Below are 15,433 nucleotides of genomic sequence, written 5' to 3' on the forward strand. Positions count from 1 at the left end.
AAGATCTCCTGAGTAAATTGGGAGCATAGGGACCTTGGGGGAGGATTGCAGGGGAGAGGGGAGAGGCAGGGAGGGGAGCAGAGAAAAATGTAGAGCGTAATAAATATCAATAAAAAGATTGTATAGAAAACAAACCCAAAAACTGCTTGTAATTCCAGTCCCAGAGTATACAATGTCCTTGTCTAGCCTCTGTGGGTACCAGGCAAAATATCCATTCACAGAAAGATAAATTAAAAAAAGAAACTCACAGACATTGGACTGACAGTTGGGAAACCTGCACAGGAGCAAACTAGGGCCTATGAATGTGAGTGACAATTATATGGCTTGATCTGTTGGGGTAGAGGAGCTGGCAGTTGGACCAGGACCTATCCCAGGTGCATGAACTGGCTTTTTGGAGCCCATTCCCTATGGTAGGATACCTTGTTCAGCCTTGATACAGGGGGAGGGGCTTGGTTCTACCTCAACTTGACATGCCTGACTTTGTTGACTCCCCAAGAAAGGCCTTACCCTCTCTGAGGAGTGGATGGGGGCAGGGGAGAAAAGGGAAGAGCGGGAGGAGGGGGAACTGGGAAAAGAAAAAATGTTCTAAAACAAAAACAAATATAAATAAATTAAAAAGAAAAGGAAAACAAACTAACAAAATCCACATTAGATCACAAGAGTGTACTCACGCCCATGTCATCATCATAGTAGTCGTCATCGTCATTCATCCCGCCCTTGCTCATTCCCCCTCTGCTGCCTCGACCTCGGCCACGGCCCATCCCCTTCCCTCGACCTCCTCGGGAACCCCGGCCTCGGCCTCGACTTAAGCCTGTGGAGAAGGAGAGAAGGGTTTTACTTTTCATGTTAAGCCAGTAGCTACTGAAGCTCAGCCAACCTGTATCTGCAGAGCCCTTGCCCACCTCGGCCTCGGCTGTCTTTGGACCTTCGGTACTGGTTCAGCTCCTTGGAGTAGTCATCGTAATCATCATCTCCCATGGGCTCCTCGCTTTCTCCATACTGGGTTCAAGAAAGAAGAGGACAGAAGTGTCATGCAAGAGACAACACTGAGCGGCCTCACGGCTGGTGGGCAGTCCCAAGCCCTATTCTTGCAGCCTTCTCACTTCAGACTTCCATCCCATTGGGCAGAGCCAAGCACAGGGTTTCTGGGCGCAAGGAACAGTAGGATTTCAAGAAATGGGTCACAACGGAAGACAGGGACAGAATGGTATGTGTTCTGCACACTCCTGTGCCTGCCTCAAGAGGTAGAAGACACTCAGAGAAACCCTGCCTTCTCAGGTCAGGGTTTTTGCAGTCTACCATCTGGTGCCATTCCTGCTTCAGCCACTGAAGGTTTTTTTTTTCTTTTTTTTCCCCAACAAAGAACCTTTTAAACATATGTGTGCCTGTCATAAGCATTTCCTTTGGGAAACCACAAGTCCTCCTACCTTAGTCTCACAGTACCCACCCATAATACTTGCAGCCCAGGGAGCCTGCCAGTCACACTGCATCACCAAGAGCTACAGAAAACCTTACTTCCATCTCCTCCTCGTAAAAGTCCTCTTCATCCTCCAGGTGCTCTCCCACAGAGCCTCTGCCCCGGCCTCGACTGCCCCTGCCCATTCCTCGGCCTCGAGATCCTCCTCGGCTTCCACGGCCCCTGTAGCCCCTGCCCCGGCCTCGGCTACCTGTGGAGTAAATAGGACAGTGAACCTCACATGATTACAGATGACAACAGCAAGAAAGAGAGAAACCCATTTCCATTCTGTTACTTGAAGCCTCCTCCTTTAGGGAGCCATTCCAGCTAGCCCAGAGAGACTACAGAGCCTCTGGTCCCCTTGAAGGGGCTCACCCGGCACCCTGGACACCTAACTCCTGCCCTCACTAGCTGGCCTCCTGATATCTATCTACTCAGGGCTTCACTGTCCAAGACAGCAGTCACCAGCCCTATGTGGCTAAAAAGCCGAGGACATGTTTCTGGTTGCAACTGGGAAATGAATACTAGATTTTAAAGTTGTAGGGAAAACAGAGAGGGAGAGACCACCAAAATATAGGCATCTATTGTAGAGTCTGGTAAGGCTGATAAGACAGAGTAATAAACAAGTGTGACCTGATTTCTCTCACTGTACTCATGTTGGTGGCCCACTGCATCGCCAGTCTGGGCACCGCCAGTCTGGGATTTCCACAAAGCAGAGCGTGGTTCAAAGGTGCCAGGAGGAAACAAGAACAGCCACTCTTAACAATAACCTGTATCCTAAGTCTAAGAACCTGAGCTGGAACTTTAGAAACCTCCTCCAACTGTTTTTTCTGGCTCTACAATCTTTGTTATCCCCTTCCCCCCATCTTCCCTCAAGCCTCCAGCTACAAGTTCACAAGCTTCCTAAAGTCCAAAGTTCAGAGGTAAACAAAGTGGTCAGGTGACAGAAAGCCCAGGACTGGGGGTGGGCAGAGCTGGAGCCACCAGCTGTCCTCACTCTGGCCCAGATGAGAGGCATTAGCTGTCTCTGCCTGTAGGCCTGTTGTTCCAAGGCTGTCTCTAGCCCTTATGCCCTGCGTGGACAGCTTTTGTGCACTTTGGCCATCTCTGCGAGACTGCCTAGCTCTCCTAGATAAAAGGCTCAGTAACGGCTGGCTGAAAATTTGACTTTGACTTTGCAAATCTTTGACTCTTGAAAATCTCCACTCTCAACAGCAACACTGGCCCTGGAAGTTGGAAGGGAGGGAAGGGAAGGCTCACCTCGGCCCCGGCTGCTGCCCTCCTTGGCACGGCGGTACTGGTTCAGCTCTTTAGTGAAGTCATCATAGTCTTCCTTGCCCATGTCCTCCTCTTCATCCCCCTCATACTCCCCATACTGCTCATTCTCATAGTCCTCGTACATGCTGTAGCCCTTGCTATCCATCTTGGAGTAGGACTTCTTGGGCAGGGGCGCGTTGTGTGACGAGGAATACTGCTGGTGGGACTGGGTTCAGGAGAGAGTAGGGAGAGGGTGAGCCAGTACCCATGCCTGGATCAGGACCATTAAGGTCCATCTCATTCTCAGAACTTGAACTTGTGCATTTGTCTGGGTATTTCTTTCTTTCTTTTTTTTTTTTTTGTTTGTTTGGGTTATTTTTGTTTTTGTTTTTTGTTTTTTTAAGACAAGGTTTCTCTGTAGCTTTGGAGCCTATCTTGTAACCAGTTCTTGTAGACCAGGCTGGTCTCAAACTCACAAAGATCCGCCTGCCTCTGCCTGAGTGCTGGGATTAAAGGTGTGCACCACCACCGCCTGACCTTGTCTGGGTATTTCTACTGTCCCTGGTTTACCACTGGTTCTTGGCCTCTCTGCAGACCTGTTTACCCTGATAGGCTTGGGGACAGCAATGGGTCCACACATTTGGCTTTAAGAAAAGGGCCAATGTTTGGAAGGAAAGGAGACACAACAGGAGCCCAGCCTACTGAACCAAGGACAAAGATGCAAAGCAAGCACACCTGGGGAAGACCCTGGAAGCAGGACCAGGAATCCAAGCTTGTCCAAGCCTGACCTAGGGCCTTGGATTTCAATGAATGGCCTATTGTGGCCATGGCAGACTATTTCCAAAGACACTTCCCAAGATGCCTTTCAAAAGGTGAACAAAGTATATCACAATTAGGCCCACCTTGGCAATGGAAACTGTAAGCAATGAAAACACTGTTTTGAGACAGGGTCTTGCATAGTTCAGCCTGGCCAGGAACACTAATTTTTTTGTAGGGGGAGGATTCAAGATAGGGTTTACAGAGTAAATTCTAGGACAGTCGACAATATACAGGGGAAACTGTCTCAAAAATCAACCAAACAAAAAAGACAGGATTTTTCTCTGCATAGTCCCAGTTGTCCTATAACTCACTAGGTAGACTAGGCTGGCCTGGCTACACCTCAGAAATCTGCCTGCCTCTGTCTCCCCAGTGCTGGGAACTCTATCCTAGCATGGAACTTTTCATCTGTCTCCATACCCCAAATGTTAGGATTAGAGGCCTGGACAATCATACTTGGCTTTAAACACACATTGTTAAGGTAGGGTATGATGGCCCATGTCTGTAATTCTATCCACATGGGAGGCTGAGGCAGAAAAAACTGCTTGAGCCTAGGAGTTTACGATTGCTCTAGGTAACAAAGTAAAGACTTGGTCTCAAAACTGAAAACAAAACAAAAACAAACAAAAATTTCTTAGCATATTGTTAAAGGAAAGCTAGGCAGTCCCTACATGTTATAAAACATTTGATTTGGTGACTTTGGTGACAGGGCTGAGGAGCAGGGGACACTGGAGCAGCAGAACTACAGTAACAAAGCTCAGAGAGCTACAGAAAACTAATCCAAGTGGACACTAAAGTGACATCTACTCATGAGCTGTAGCACTGCAGTATAGGTGTACAACATCTCAGTGACACCAGCTCAAATCAAAAAGGAAATCTACACTCACACAAGCACTCAAGCTCCAGGTCATAATCAAACCATCCCTTAGGATGGAGAGGACACCCTTCTGCAGAAATCAGTCTGGATTACTGTACATGACCCTCTATCATCTGCTGTGGTGTATGATGCTATCACAGGAAAGGGCTTAAAAAGTGCCATCATGGGGCTGGAGTGACAGCACAGCAGTGAAGAGCCCTGGTTGCTATTCCAGGGAACTTGGGCATGGCTTCTTGTGCTCATATAGAAACTCACAACTGTAAGTAGCTCTAGTTTCAGAGAATATGACACTCTTCTAGCCTCTGTAGGCACCAGACATGCATATGGTAAACAGACAGACATACAGGAAAACAGTCACATAAAGTATTTTTTTAGTTAAAATAAAAAGGTGCTGGGCGGTGGTGGCGCACGCCTTTAATCCCAGCACTCGGGAGGCAGAGGCAGGCGGATCTCTGTGAGTTCGAGACCAGCCTGGTCTACAAGAGCTAGTTCCAGGACAGGCTCCAAAACCACAGAGAAACCCTGTCTCGAAAAACAAAAACAAAATAAATAAATAAATAAAATAAAATAAAAAGGTGCCATCACATCCTGTGTAACCTGTGGTTTTAGTTATTTATTTCTTTGTTTTTCAAGTCAGGGTTTCTTTGTGTAGTCCTGGCCATCCTGAACTACCTTTATAGACTAGGCTGGCACTGAATTCAAGAAACCCACCTGCCTTTGCCTTCTGAGTGCTAGGATTAAAGACATGCACTACCATTATCTTTAAATAAATAAAGATGAACCGGGCGGTGGTGGAGCATGTCTTTAATCCCAGCACTCGATAGGCAGAGGCAGGCAGATCTCTGTGAGTTCGAGGCCAGCCTGGTCTACAAGAGCTAGTTTCAGGACATGCACCAAAGCTACAGAGAAACCTTGTCTCGAAACAAACAAACAAACAAACAAAAAAGCTACAGAGAAACCCTATGGGGGTGGGGATGGGGGAGATATGTGGCTTTGTTGGAATGGGTATGGCCTTGTTGAAAGAAGTGTGTCACTGTGGGGACTGGCTTTGAGGTCTCATATATACTCAAGTGTCTCAGTTCACTTCCTATTGCCTGCTGATCAATATGTAGGACTATCATTTTCAGCATGGCACAATGACGATAATGGACTAAGCTTTTTAAATTTTAAGACACCCCATTAAATATTTTCCTTTATAAGAGCTGGCATGATCATGATGTCTGTTTACAGCAACAGAAACCTTAAGACAAACTCTATTCATTATTATTGATTTTTATATATAGGAATGCTTTGATACACGTGCATCTATGTACCTCCCACAACTGAGGCACACATACTTGTAGCCACTACACAGTTGTATCCTCTGCAAAAACAGCACGTACTTAACCAATGAGCTATTTCTCCAGGTTCTGGGCTCCAAATCTTGATCTTTTGCTTCAACCTTCCTAATCCTGGGATTACTAGCTTGTGCTACCATTTCCTGGTTTTTACTTCCTATTACTTATTATTAGTATTGGTAGTAGTGGCAGTGGTGCTGGGATGAAGTCCATGGCTGTGAGTACAAAGGCAATCACTACACCACTCAGCTACCTCCCTAGCCCTTATTTGTTTTTGTTTTTTCCATTCAAGTTTCTCGGGAGGCAGAGGCAGGCGGATCTCTGTGAGTTCGAGACCAGCCTGGTCTACAAGAGCTAGTTCCAGGACAGGCTCCAAAAGAACAGAGAAACCCTGTCTCGAAAAACCAAAAAAAGAAAGAAAAAGTATAAACACATCAGACAAATGATGTAAATTTATGGTTAAGTTCAGAGTTGTAATGGGGTATTTAACTTCTAACTAGGCAGCCCTGGAGATGATTTACTCTACTGGCCACTTCATTCTCTTGCCAATTTCCCACAAAAGGTCACTTATGAACAGTAGAAGGCAGTCATCTGTGACCTGGATGAGTTAGACATACTGTCCTGCCAAGTCATGGTGGAGACTTGACACTGGGCAAACTAAACTCAGGAGCAGGCCTTGTGGAGAAAGTCATTGCTCTGACTCAAGCCCCTTTTCCCAACTGTTTTCTCATCTATCAAATAGGAATGAAAACAATAGCCACTGTCTCTGGGCTACCATTCACTTGTTCCATACCAGAATGTATGTGACAGTGTCACTCACCGGTGCGTATGGTGGGCTATAGTCCCGGTACTTGCGGTGACCCTTCTCACTGGGGCTGAAATCTGAGTCATCTGAGAAGTCCGAGAAATCATCACTGGAAGAAGCATGGCGCTGCAATGAGAGAAGGCACTGTGACTGCTGCTGGCGGGTCAGCTTGGCACTGCCTGCCCCAGAACAAATAATGATGGAATGTGCCTGGAAGGGCTCTGTGCTTAGCCTGTAAACTCCTCACCTGGGGGCATTCTACGGCAACAGAGCATAAGCTCCAGATTTTATAAACTGTCCCCAGGCCCTGGATGCTACAAAAGGCTGTTACTAAGAGTGCCCGCTGGACATGCAGGCGGGCTCTGAGCCAGCAGTGGAGGTGTGGGGAACCCTCTGGAACCTACTTTGTGCTTGGATTTCCGCCTTTTCTTTGACCTCCTCTTCTCCTTCTCCCGTTCCTTCTTCCGCTTCCGTTTCAGTCTCCTGTGAGACTTTTCCTCATCCGAGTCGCTGTGGTGCTTCTCCCCCTTTTCTTTCCGACTCCTCTCTTGTCCCCCAGGGGCATCCTGGGTCTCCTCAGCCCCATCATCTTCCAGTTCACCTTCTTCCAACTCACCATCCTCCCTGCAAACCAACCCCCAAAACACTGTGAACTCAGGAATTGCAGGGGGCCTTTTGAAGGCTCTAAGCTGGTGAGCAAATAACAGCAGAGAGCCCAAATGAGGGGTGCACAGCTCTAAGGCTAAGACAAGCCCCAGGAGGTTACAGAGCCAACTCTCATCCTTCTGCAAAAGGGGCTGTGCCTGTGAGTTTAATTGGGTCACAAGAGGTGGAGGGGTTACCAAAAGCAGGCAAGTAGTACAGCTCAATGGTAGAGTGCTTGTGCTTGCCTAACATACAAGAGGCCCTGAGTCCTAGCACTCAAAAAAATAAAAAGTCGGGCTAAGCCAGGCATGGTACTACTAGCCTTTAATCCAAGTACCGGGGAGGCAGAGGCAGGAGGATCTCTGAGTTTGAGGCCAGCCAGGTCTACATAGGAGTTCCAAGACCTGTCTCAAAACCCAAACAGAAAAACAAAACAAAAAAATAACCCACTAATGAGATAAATAATAAAAAAAGAAAGGTACTATGCTCACACAGACAAAAGCAGTATGTCCTGGGACCATATAGCTGAGGAATGTGTTCTGGATATTGCCATAGGCTAAGTGGTCTAGCTGACGAGAGCTCACAAAGCTATTCTTTACAGCATTACTGAGACCTACTGGACCACTGAAGTTCATCTGCCGGGAACCCCAACTGGCACACTCTGGTTTATGGAGATAAACAGCCAACTGAATTTGTTCCATTAGGGACCAAGACAGTAGAGTCAGTCCCACTCCTGCTGGGCCCTCTCCCAGCTAACTTCCCTCACCGTGCCTCGAGGTCCATCTTTCCACACCTCTCAAACAGTTCTCCTAACTTTTTCAACTCCCCAGTTACCCAGTGCTCAGCACTTTGTAAAGGCACTCTCTCCTAGCCTAACAAACTATGAGTCACCAAACAGTCTAAATAGCTATGGACAGGCTGGGGGGAGGGGCAGGTATGTATGGGTGGAGTCAGGGGAGGGTCAAGAAAGTAGCAGGTGGGAAAGGAATCCAATGTTCAAGACAGACCCACAGACACAGATGTTGCTAAGTATAGGAGTTGGGAGAATGGAAAATCTTTTAAACTTAACTGAGTGTCACGGCAGACAGAGGCAGGCTGATCTCTTTGAGTTTGATACCAGGTTACATAGTACCAGGCCAGTAAAAGCACTCAGTAAGACCCTGTTTGGGGTATTAAAAAAAAAAAAAAAGATTTTAAAAGCTCTCAGCCCTGTATGGTAGCACACAAACATCTCTAATCAGGAGGCAGAGAGAGGGAGATTTGTGTAAGATCCAAGATAGCCTAGTCTGCATGGTGAATTCTAAGACATAAGACAGTCAGAGCTACAGAGACCCTCTGTCAAAAGGCAAACAACAATTGAGCAGTGGTGGCCCATGCCTTTAATCTTAGCACTGGGGAGGCAGAGGTAAACACATCTCTATGAATCCGAGGCCACCCTTGTCTACAGAGTGAGTTCCAGGACAGCCAGGACAGGGATTACATAGAGAAACCCTGTCTGTCTGTAATGCGCGCTCTCTCTCTCTCTCTCTCTCTCTCTCTCTCTCTCTCACACACACACACACACACACACACACACAAATAAGGCAAACAACAAAACAAACATAAATTATTTTATAGCTCCCTATGTTCCTCATAAATGACAACAGAAAAGTCTTTGAATGGGCATAAAAGTCCCATACACTGCAACTAATAAGAGTCAGAGATTATATGATAATAGCGGCAAGAGTAAGAATTGAAGCTAAACCTGGAGGACTGTAGGCTAAAAGTCAACCTGGGCTACCTGCCTAGCATGCACACTCTTGGGTCTATCCCACACCACACCAAAAAATAATTTTTTAAAAATGCAACAGGCCTGGAAAAAGCTAACCAAAACAAGGGAATAGGTAACAACCCCCAAAGAGGCTTTACAGGAGGAGGTAATAACCACTTAGAAGCCCTGAGCGTTATAAGAGGCTCCAAGGGAAACAACAGCCTCTTTCCCCAGCTCTCCACAGCCTTTCCACAGCTTCAAGAGGCGCTTCTCTAATTAATCTAGAGCCCAATTCAAAGGATCCAGGCCTGGCTCAAACCCAAGAGGCCTAGCCCCCATGACACACAACGTGGAGGTCAAGGACAGCACTCAGACAGCAAGGCACAGGCTCCTAATGCTTTATCAAAGGCGACCACACTGGGAAGAGAGGCCTTGTGTACCTCAGAGGCTTCCCACCCAAGCAGCTCTGCTGCACCAGAAGACACAAACTCTGGGGCAGGGCAGAGCAGCATTCCTGTCAAGTGAGGCGCTCTGCAGGTGCAGCTCAGAACCTGTGGCAATGAGTACACTGGACTAGGAAAACTGGTTTTATCTCAAGGAAAAAGGTGTTCACTGTGTGGTGTGGTCACTAGCCTGCAGTGATGGAAGCAAACCCACCTAATATCTCTGATGGGAATACCGTGGGTGGGGTAGGGCCACACCTCAGAGAAAGAGCGAGGAGCAGGGAGAGCCTAGTGGCAGGCTGGAGCCAGGCAGGCTCAGAATCCCTGCCTGGTGTCTAGGAATGGTGTCTAGGAATGGGTTCCCAACTACCTCCTTTCCTGCAGTTTCCTTGTACAAAAACAGCAGGAATCACACGAAATTCAGTCCATCTGGCAGTCTTCAATAGATCACTAGGCACAGGGCTGTGCAGGTGGAAATCTTGCCTAAGGTCAGGTGAGGCTTCCACCCTGTCCCCAAGCTACAGCTGGCTCTGACGAAGATGCCCCACTTCTAACACCCTGAGAACGTGTGACAAGATTATCCTAGGAACTCATGAGCCTTAACTGTCATCAAGAATCATACAAACCAGGTGGTGGTGATGCACACCTTTAATCCCAGCACTCGGGAGGCAGAGACAGGCAGATCTCTGTGGGTTCGAGGCCAGCCTAGTGTACAGAGTAAGTTCTAGAACAGGCTCCAAAGCTACAGAGAAACCCTGTCTCAAAAGACAAAAAAAAAAAAATCATACAGCTTTCCTTCCAGAAGCTTCCCCATCCTACAAAGACTTCAGCCCAAAATTCTCACCAATAGTGTTGCTAATAGGTCCAGGCAAATCTGAGCTCAGCCAAGAGCTACATGCACAAGTTTCTACAAAATGGGCTGACACATGTTTGAAACTTTGTTTACCTAGAATGGAGAGACACTTAAAAATAGAGATTTTTTGGAAATATAGCCAGGCATGGCAATCTGTGCCTGTAACCCCACTCAGGGGGCTGAGGCAGGGACTGGGAAGGTGACACTAGCTTGGTCACTTTATCTACAGACCCATATGATTTCTGCCACCGTCATGCTGCAGATGCCTCCCCAGCTAAGAGGTGTATCAGGTCTGACTACTTCCTGCAGACTATTCACAGAAAGGAAGGAAGCCCACTGGGAGAGGGCGGATATCCCACGGGCCATGGACAGAATAGAGCTGGCAGGTTTACGAAATGGCACTATTAACAGGCTGCCAGAAAAATCCATGTCAGAGTGGGATTAAACACCGAGGGAGCACGCTTAATAGACTGTGACATAATCCCCCAAGAAAAGTGGGGGAAGCCCCACTGCACTAATAGTGTCAATCTAGACTGCCAAGCCCTCTAGAGACAGGTGCTCAGGGGGAAAAGGCTACAGCTGCTGCGCTGCAAAGACTGCCTTTCTCCCTGGCCTCTAGCAGTTTACCAGCCTGCAGCCAAAGCCACTCCCAGGACCCCTAGACTGATAAGAACCAGTCATCCCAGGAGACTGCCTGGCCAGCAGATAAAACTTAAAGAGGACAGACAGCACTTCGCTTCTTGCAGCTTTGCCTCCAATCTCCTGAACAAAGCTTCCAAGGCATTCAAGTTTCCATTTTTGGAGTTCACTGCAGCTCCTCTTTGGTCAAAGAATACACCTAGATGCCCAGTCTAAGCAACACAATACTTGTAAGGTTTAATTCCCTAGAGTCTTTTTAGCTTGCGGACTCATACAGCATGGGCTTCCCAAAATATTCAGTAAGGAGATCTGGTGTTCCCAAGCAGCCTCAGGAATGGGGCAAAATGCTTCTTCCTGCAGACCAAGTGGTACACAACCAGCTCTGCCTCTTCCCTAGAATGGGCTCTTTTCTGGACAATGGTATAGCCTTATACGGATTTCTAGGGTAGAAGACAACAGACAAAGCCCTGCATAAGGAGCTTTCATACAGTAAGCAACAATGTAGAAGCTACATTTGTCCAAAAAGGAGGTAGTACACCAGATGAGACAGCAGCATCAGGTGCTCAAAGTTATCCTTAGCTACAGAGAAACTTTGAGGCCAACCTGGGCTTCACAAGACCGTCTCAAAAACCAGAACCCAAAGAATTAGATAGAATAGTAGTACCAGAGTACACAACATGGAGAAGCCTGAAGGAGTTGGCATGTGACTGGGGAACAGGCATGGGTGAGAGAGACAGCCACTTCTTTGGGTGACACTGCTGACTGCAGCCAACAAATGACCATTTCATTGTGGCCATCCTCTCTCAACCAATCCTGCTGACAAATCTCTATTTCTTCAACTAATCTACGAGGGACCACAAAGCCTCAAAATGTCTGACAAAGAAAAAAAAGACAGGCAGAGCTGACAAAGATAGTGGGAGCAATCAAGCTTGTTAGGAAGACAAACCCCACAGGCAGGACAAGGAAGCTCATAGCTCTCAGCAACTCTACAGACAAAGAGTACTGAACCACGTTCAAGAAGTCAGGAGCTCATGGCTCTGATTTACACTGGGGAGCAGGGAGGACGACATATACCACAAAATAGCAGTGGAAACTCATGGAACAGTGGCTATTACCTGAAGCTCATGAGGCTGCTAGGTTAATGTGAAGGTCAGGGTTATGATCATTAACTGACCGGACTCTCAACAAATTGCCTAGGTAGGCTCTTAATGACCCATTAACTAGGGACAAAAAACACAAAAATTTAAGGAGACACTGCCTCTTCAAATGCTTAACAACCGGCCAAAGTGCAAAAGTCAAGGATCCTGGCCTGGCACTGTAGAACAGGCCGATCACTAGGAACCAAGGCACAGAGCCTCTCCTTTAGAAGGCTGGCCTGAGCTCACACCTAAAGAAGCCTACCTTCCCCACCCATGACCTTCCCTTCCTTGATCTAGGAAGTGGTACAGCAGCCAAGGGGAACAGCACTGAGGGCTTTGCAGAGCTAGGGAAGCCCTGAATTAAGCCTCTGCACCTCACACATGTTTGTCAGTGTCCTTACTACCCAGTTCATCAACCAGAAACCATGAGCAAGTGAGCTCTATTGCCCTCCCCTTGGCATTTGCAGGCACAATCATAACCCGCTCTGTGATGTCATGCCATCTCCATGGTAGCATGCCTGCCTTGTGGCAACCAGATGAGCCACTGGCACAAACCATTCAGAGGAAGAGAGACCACCTGATGTTGGTGCATGGATCTGAACCTACAGCATGCCACACAAGAGACGTCCAAAGGGCTCAACCAGGACTGGGTATTTCAGGCACTTAATGGCTAACTGCTAATTTTGCTAAGAATAATGGAGGTTTCCAACACACGCGCGCGCGCACACACACACGCACACACACGGATATATACATAAATATATATCCTTAGCCAGGCATGGTAGCACACTCCTTTAATACCAGCACTTGGATGGCAGAAGCAGGTGGAGGTTTTTGAGTTTGAGACCAGCCTGGTCACCTGGTCTACAAAGTAAGTTCCAGTACAGGTTCCAAAGCTACAGAGAAAGAAAAGAAAGAAAAAATAGGAAGAAACAAGGTAAGGGCTGGGCGACACCTCTGCCCAACTTCCTGTATCCTGGGGTCCTGGGCAGCCGGAAGGCGGTCTGCACTGCTCACTACTAACATCTACAGCTCCACGCTGAACTCACCCTTGTCTCCTCTTGTTACCATGTGCTTCATCACATCTCCATTTTATAGACAAGCAAACTGAGGCTAAGAAATGGAAAGAAATGTGCCTATAGGATAACAACAAGAAGCAGAACTAGAACTAGAAATCAGGACTCTGATCCCAAAGCCTAGCTCTTAATCTCTAGCCTTAAGATAGCCAGAAATCATCTATACAGGAATAATTTATTAAACAGACAAAATAAGCAATATATATATGAAATGGATAAAATGACAGTTCCAAGAAATGTCAAAATGAGGGAGGGCCAGTGAGATGGTTTAGCCAGCAAAAGCTCTTGCCTCTGATAACATAAGCTGTCAGAACCCAGGTCAAGGTGGAAGGAGACCCTCCATCAGATCAGGACAGCTTGACTACAGAGTAAGACATTGTCTTGAGATGGGGAAGCCGGGTAAGCAAGCAAGGCAAACCCAAAAGGGGAAATTTTCAAAAGTGCCCTAAGGAAATGCACACTTGTATTCACAAACTGCAGCCCCCACCTTGAGGTTTATTCAAGCACAAAACTCTCAGCAGAAGCTCAAATCTACGGCCTAAGAAAACAAGCCCAGAGGAACCTCCCAGACACAAAAGTTGCCATTTCCTTTGTGGGAGTAGTTATTGTCTTGACTCCTACCAGTTGGCAAACAGCCAGGACACATGGCTCTTCCAGAAGATGACTATCACAGCCTTTGCTGGCCAGGGGGTACCAGTTGATGAGTTTGTATGGTATGAAAGCAATTCTCTTACTCAGGAGAGAAATGTCTAATCTGAAGATTCCACCTTATAATTTTTTAGAGGAATTAACACTGCCAACCAATAGAGCCTTGTGCATGCTTTTAGCATAGCACGGAACTATATTCCCTACGTTTGTATGACCTTTTTATTTATTTATTATTTTGGTTTTTTGAGACAGGGTTTCTCTGTGTAGCCTTGGCTGTCCTAGAACTCACTCTATAGACCAGGTTGGTCTCAAACTCAGAGATTTGCCTGCCTCTGCCTCCAGAGTGCTTGAGATTAAAGACAGTACCACACCGCACAGTATCTTTAAAAAAAAAAAAAAAAAAAAGATTTTTATTATGATCCAGGCAGTGGTGGCTCATCCTTTTCATCCCAGCACCTGGAAGGCAGAGGCAAGTGAACATCTGTGAGTTCAAGGTCAGCCTGATCTACAAAGTGAGTTCCAGGAAGGACAGTCAGGGCTGTTGCACAGAGAAACCCTTTCTCGAAAAACCCAAAAAAGAAAAAGATTTTTATGTATGTATGTATATGTACCTGTGGGTTCTGAGAAAGGAACTCAGGTTCTCTGGACAATCACCACGTGCTCTTAACCACTGAGTTAGAGCTTTTTGTTGCTTGTTTGTTTGTTTTGGGGGTTAAGATGGTTTCTCTGTGTAGCTCTGACTGTTCTAGAACTTACTTTATAGAACAGGCTGACCTTAAACTCATACTTCCAATAATTTTGATGCCCTTTTTGAGCATCAGGCATACACATATTCCCAAAACATTCATACATGACATAAATCTTAAAACACACACACATTAAGAACTTCTGAAGAGCTGCAATTATCTGCATATAGCGTCTGCTGGTGCTCTGTATGATGAAATGCTAAGAAAAACTAAGCCCCAGCCGTCTGTTAGGAAAACGAGGAGGGCAATTATCCAAGCCACCTGCAGTAAACATTTAGTCAAGAGACTCTAGAGTCTGGCCCCAACTGCCTAGGGTTAGGTTAGGCTGTTATCGCTTCCAGAGCTGGGCCTTAGGAAGACTTTTGTTACTTCTCATGAATGAAAATCCCAGCCATGAGGGGTGGTGGTACAGCACTTAATCTAGAACATTCTTGGTTCATTCCCAGTACCTCAAAAAGGAAAAATTCACCCATCCACTTTGCAGCTAAAAAGCTTAAGCCTACATGCCCAAGCATGGAACACAAGGATGATGGAACTTCTACGAACTGGGAGCCTGGCAGTGTTCACCTTTATATTCCCTATCCACCCACATAAGCATACTATGGCCACTGTGTGCAAAGGCCAACAAGCCTGGTCACGGGCACAGAGTATACACTGTCAGCTTTTTGCACAACATATGGTGCTGTCTCAATTTCTCAGCTCTTCCATTTGCTGCTGAGGATAATACAGATGAGCATGGCTATGCTGATAAACTCGGCCTATAAAAACTGACTCAGGACAAGGGAAGGGACAAAGTCCTATACTAGATGAACAGCTTTCAATTTTTATTTTCTTTCTTTTCAACTTCTTTTTTGTAGTACTGGGGCCAGGAATGGAACCCAGGTTTTTGTACATGTAAAATACCACTGACCACATCGCCAGCCAGCTCCGTTTTTTTTTTTTTTTT

At 46.7% G+C, this 15,433-nt stretch overlaps 1 protein-coding gene across 7 annotated transcripts in view; it reads right to left on the minus strand.

The window, feature by feature from the left end:
- The window catches only part of Zc3h4 (zinc finger CCCH-type containing 4), a 42,041-nt gene that overhangs the window by 18,168 nt on the left and 8,440 nt on the right, over positions 1-15,433 (minus strand). For all 7 annotated transcript variants that reach the window (XM_005361053.3, XM_026786212.1, XM_026786208.1 and 4 more), the window contains 6 exons: positions 6,953-7,172; positions 6,564-6,674; positions 2,717-2,939; positions 1,516-1,667; positions 903-999; positions 672-811 (listed from right to left, as the gene is read on the minus strand). In XM_005361053.3, the coding sequence (XP_005361110.1) occupies positions 672-811; positions 903-999; positions 1,516-1,667; positions 2,717-2,939; positions 6,564-6,674; positions 6,953-7,172 (943 nt within the window). The remainder of the gene's footprint in view (positions 1-671; positions 812-902; positions 1,000-1,515; positions 1,668-2,716; positions 2,940-6,563; positions 6,675-6,952; positions 7,173-15,433) is intronic.

The sequence above is a fragment of the Microtus ochrogaster genome, linkage group LG4, assembly GCF_000317375.1.
Source record: "Microtus ochrogaster isolate Prairie Vole_2 linkage group LG4, MicOch1.0, whole genome shotgun sequence".
Taxonomy (NCBI): Eukaryota; Metazoa; Chordata; class Mammalia; order Rodentia; family Cricetidae; genus Microtus; species Microtus ochrogaster.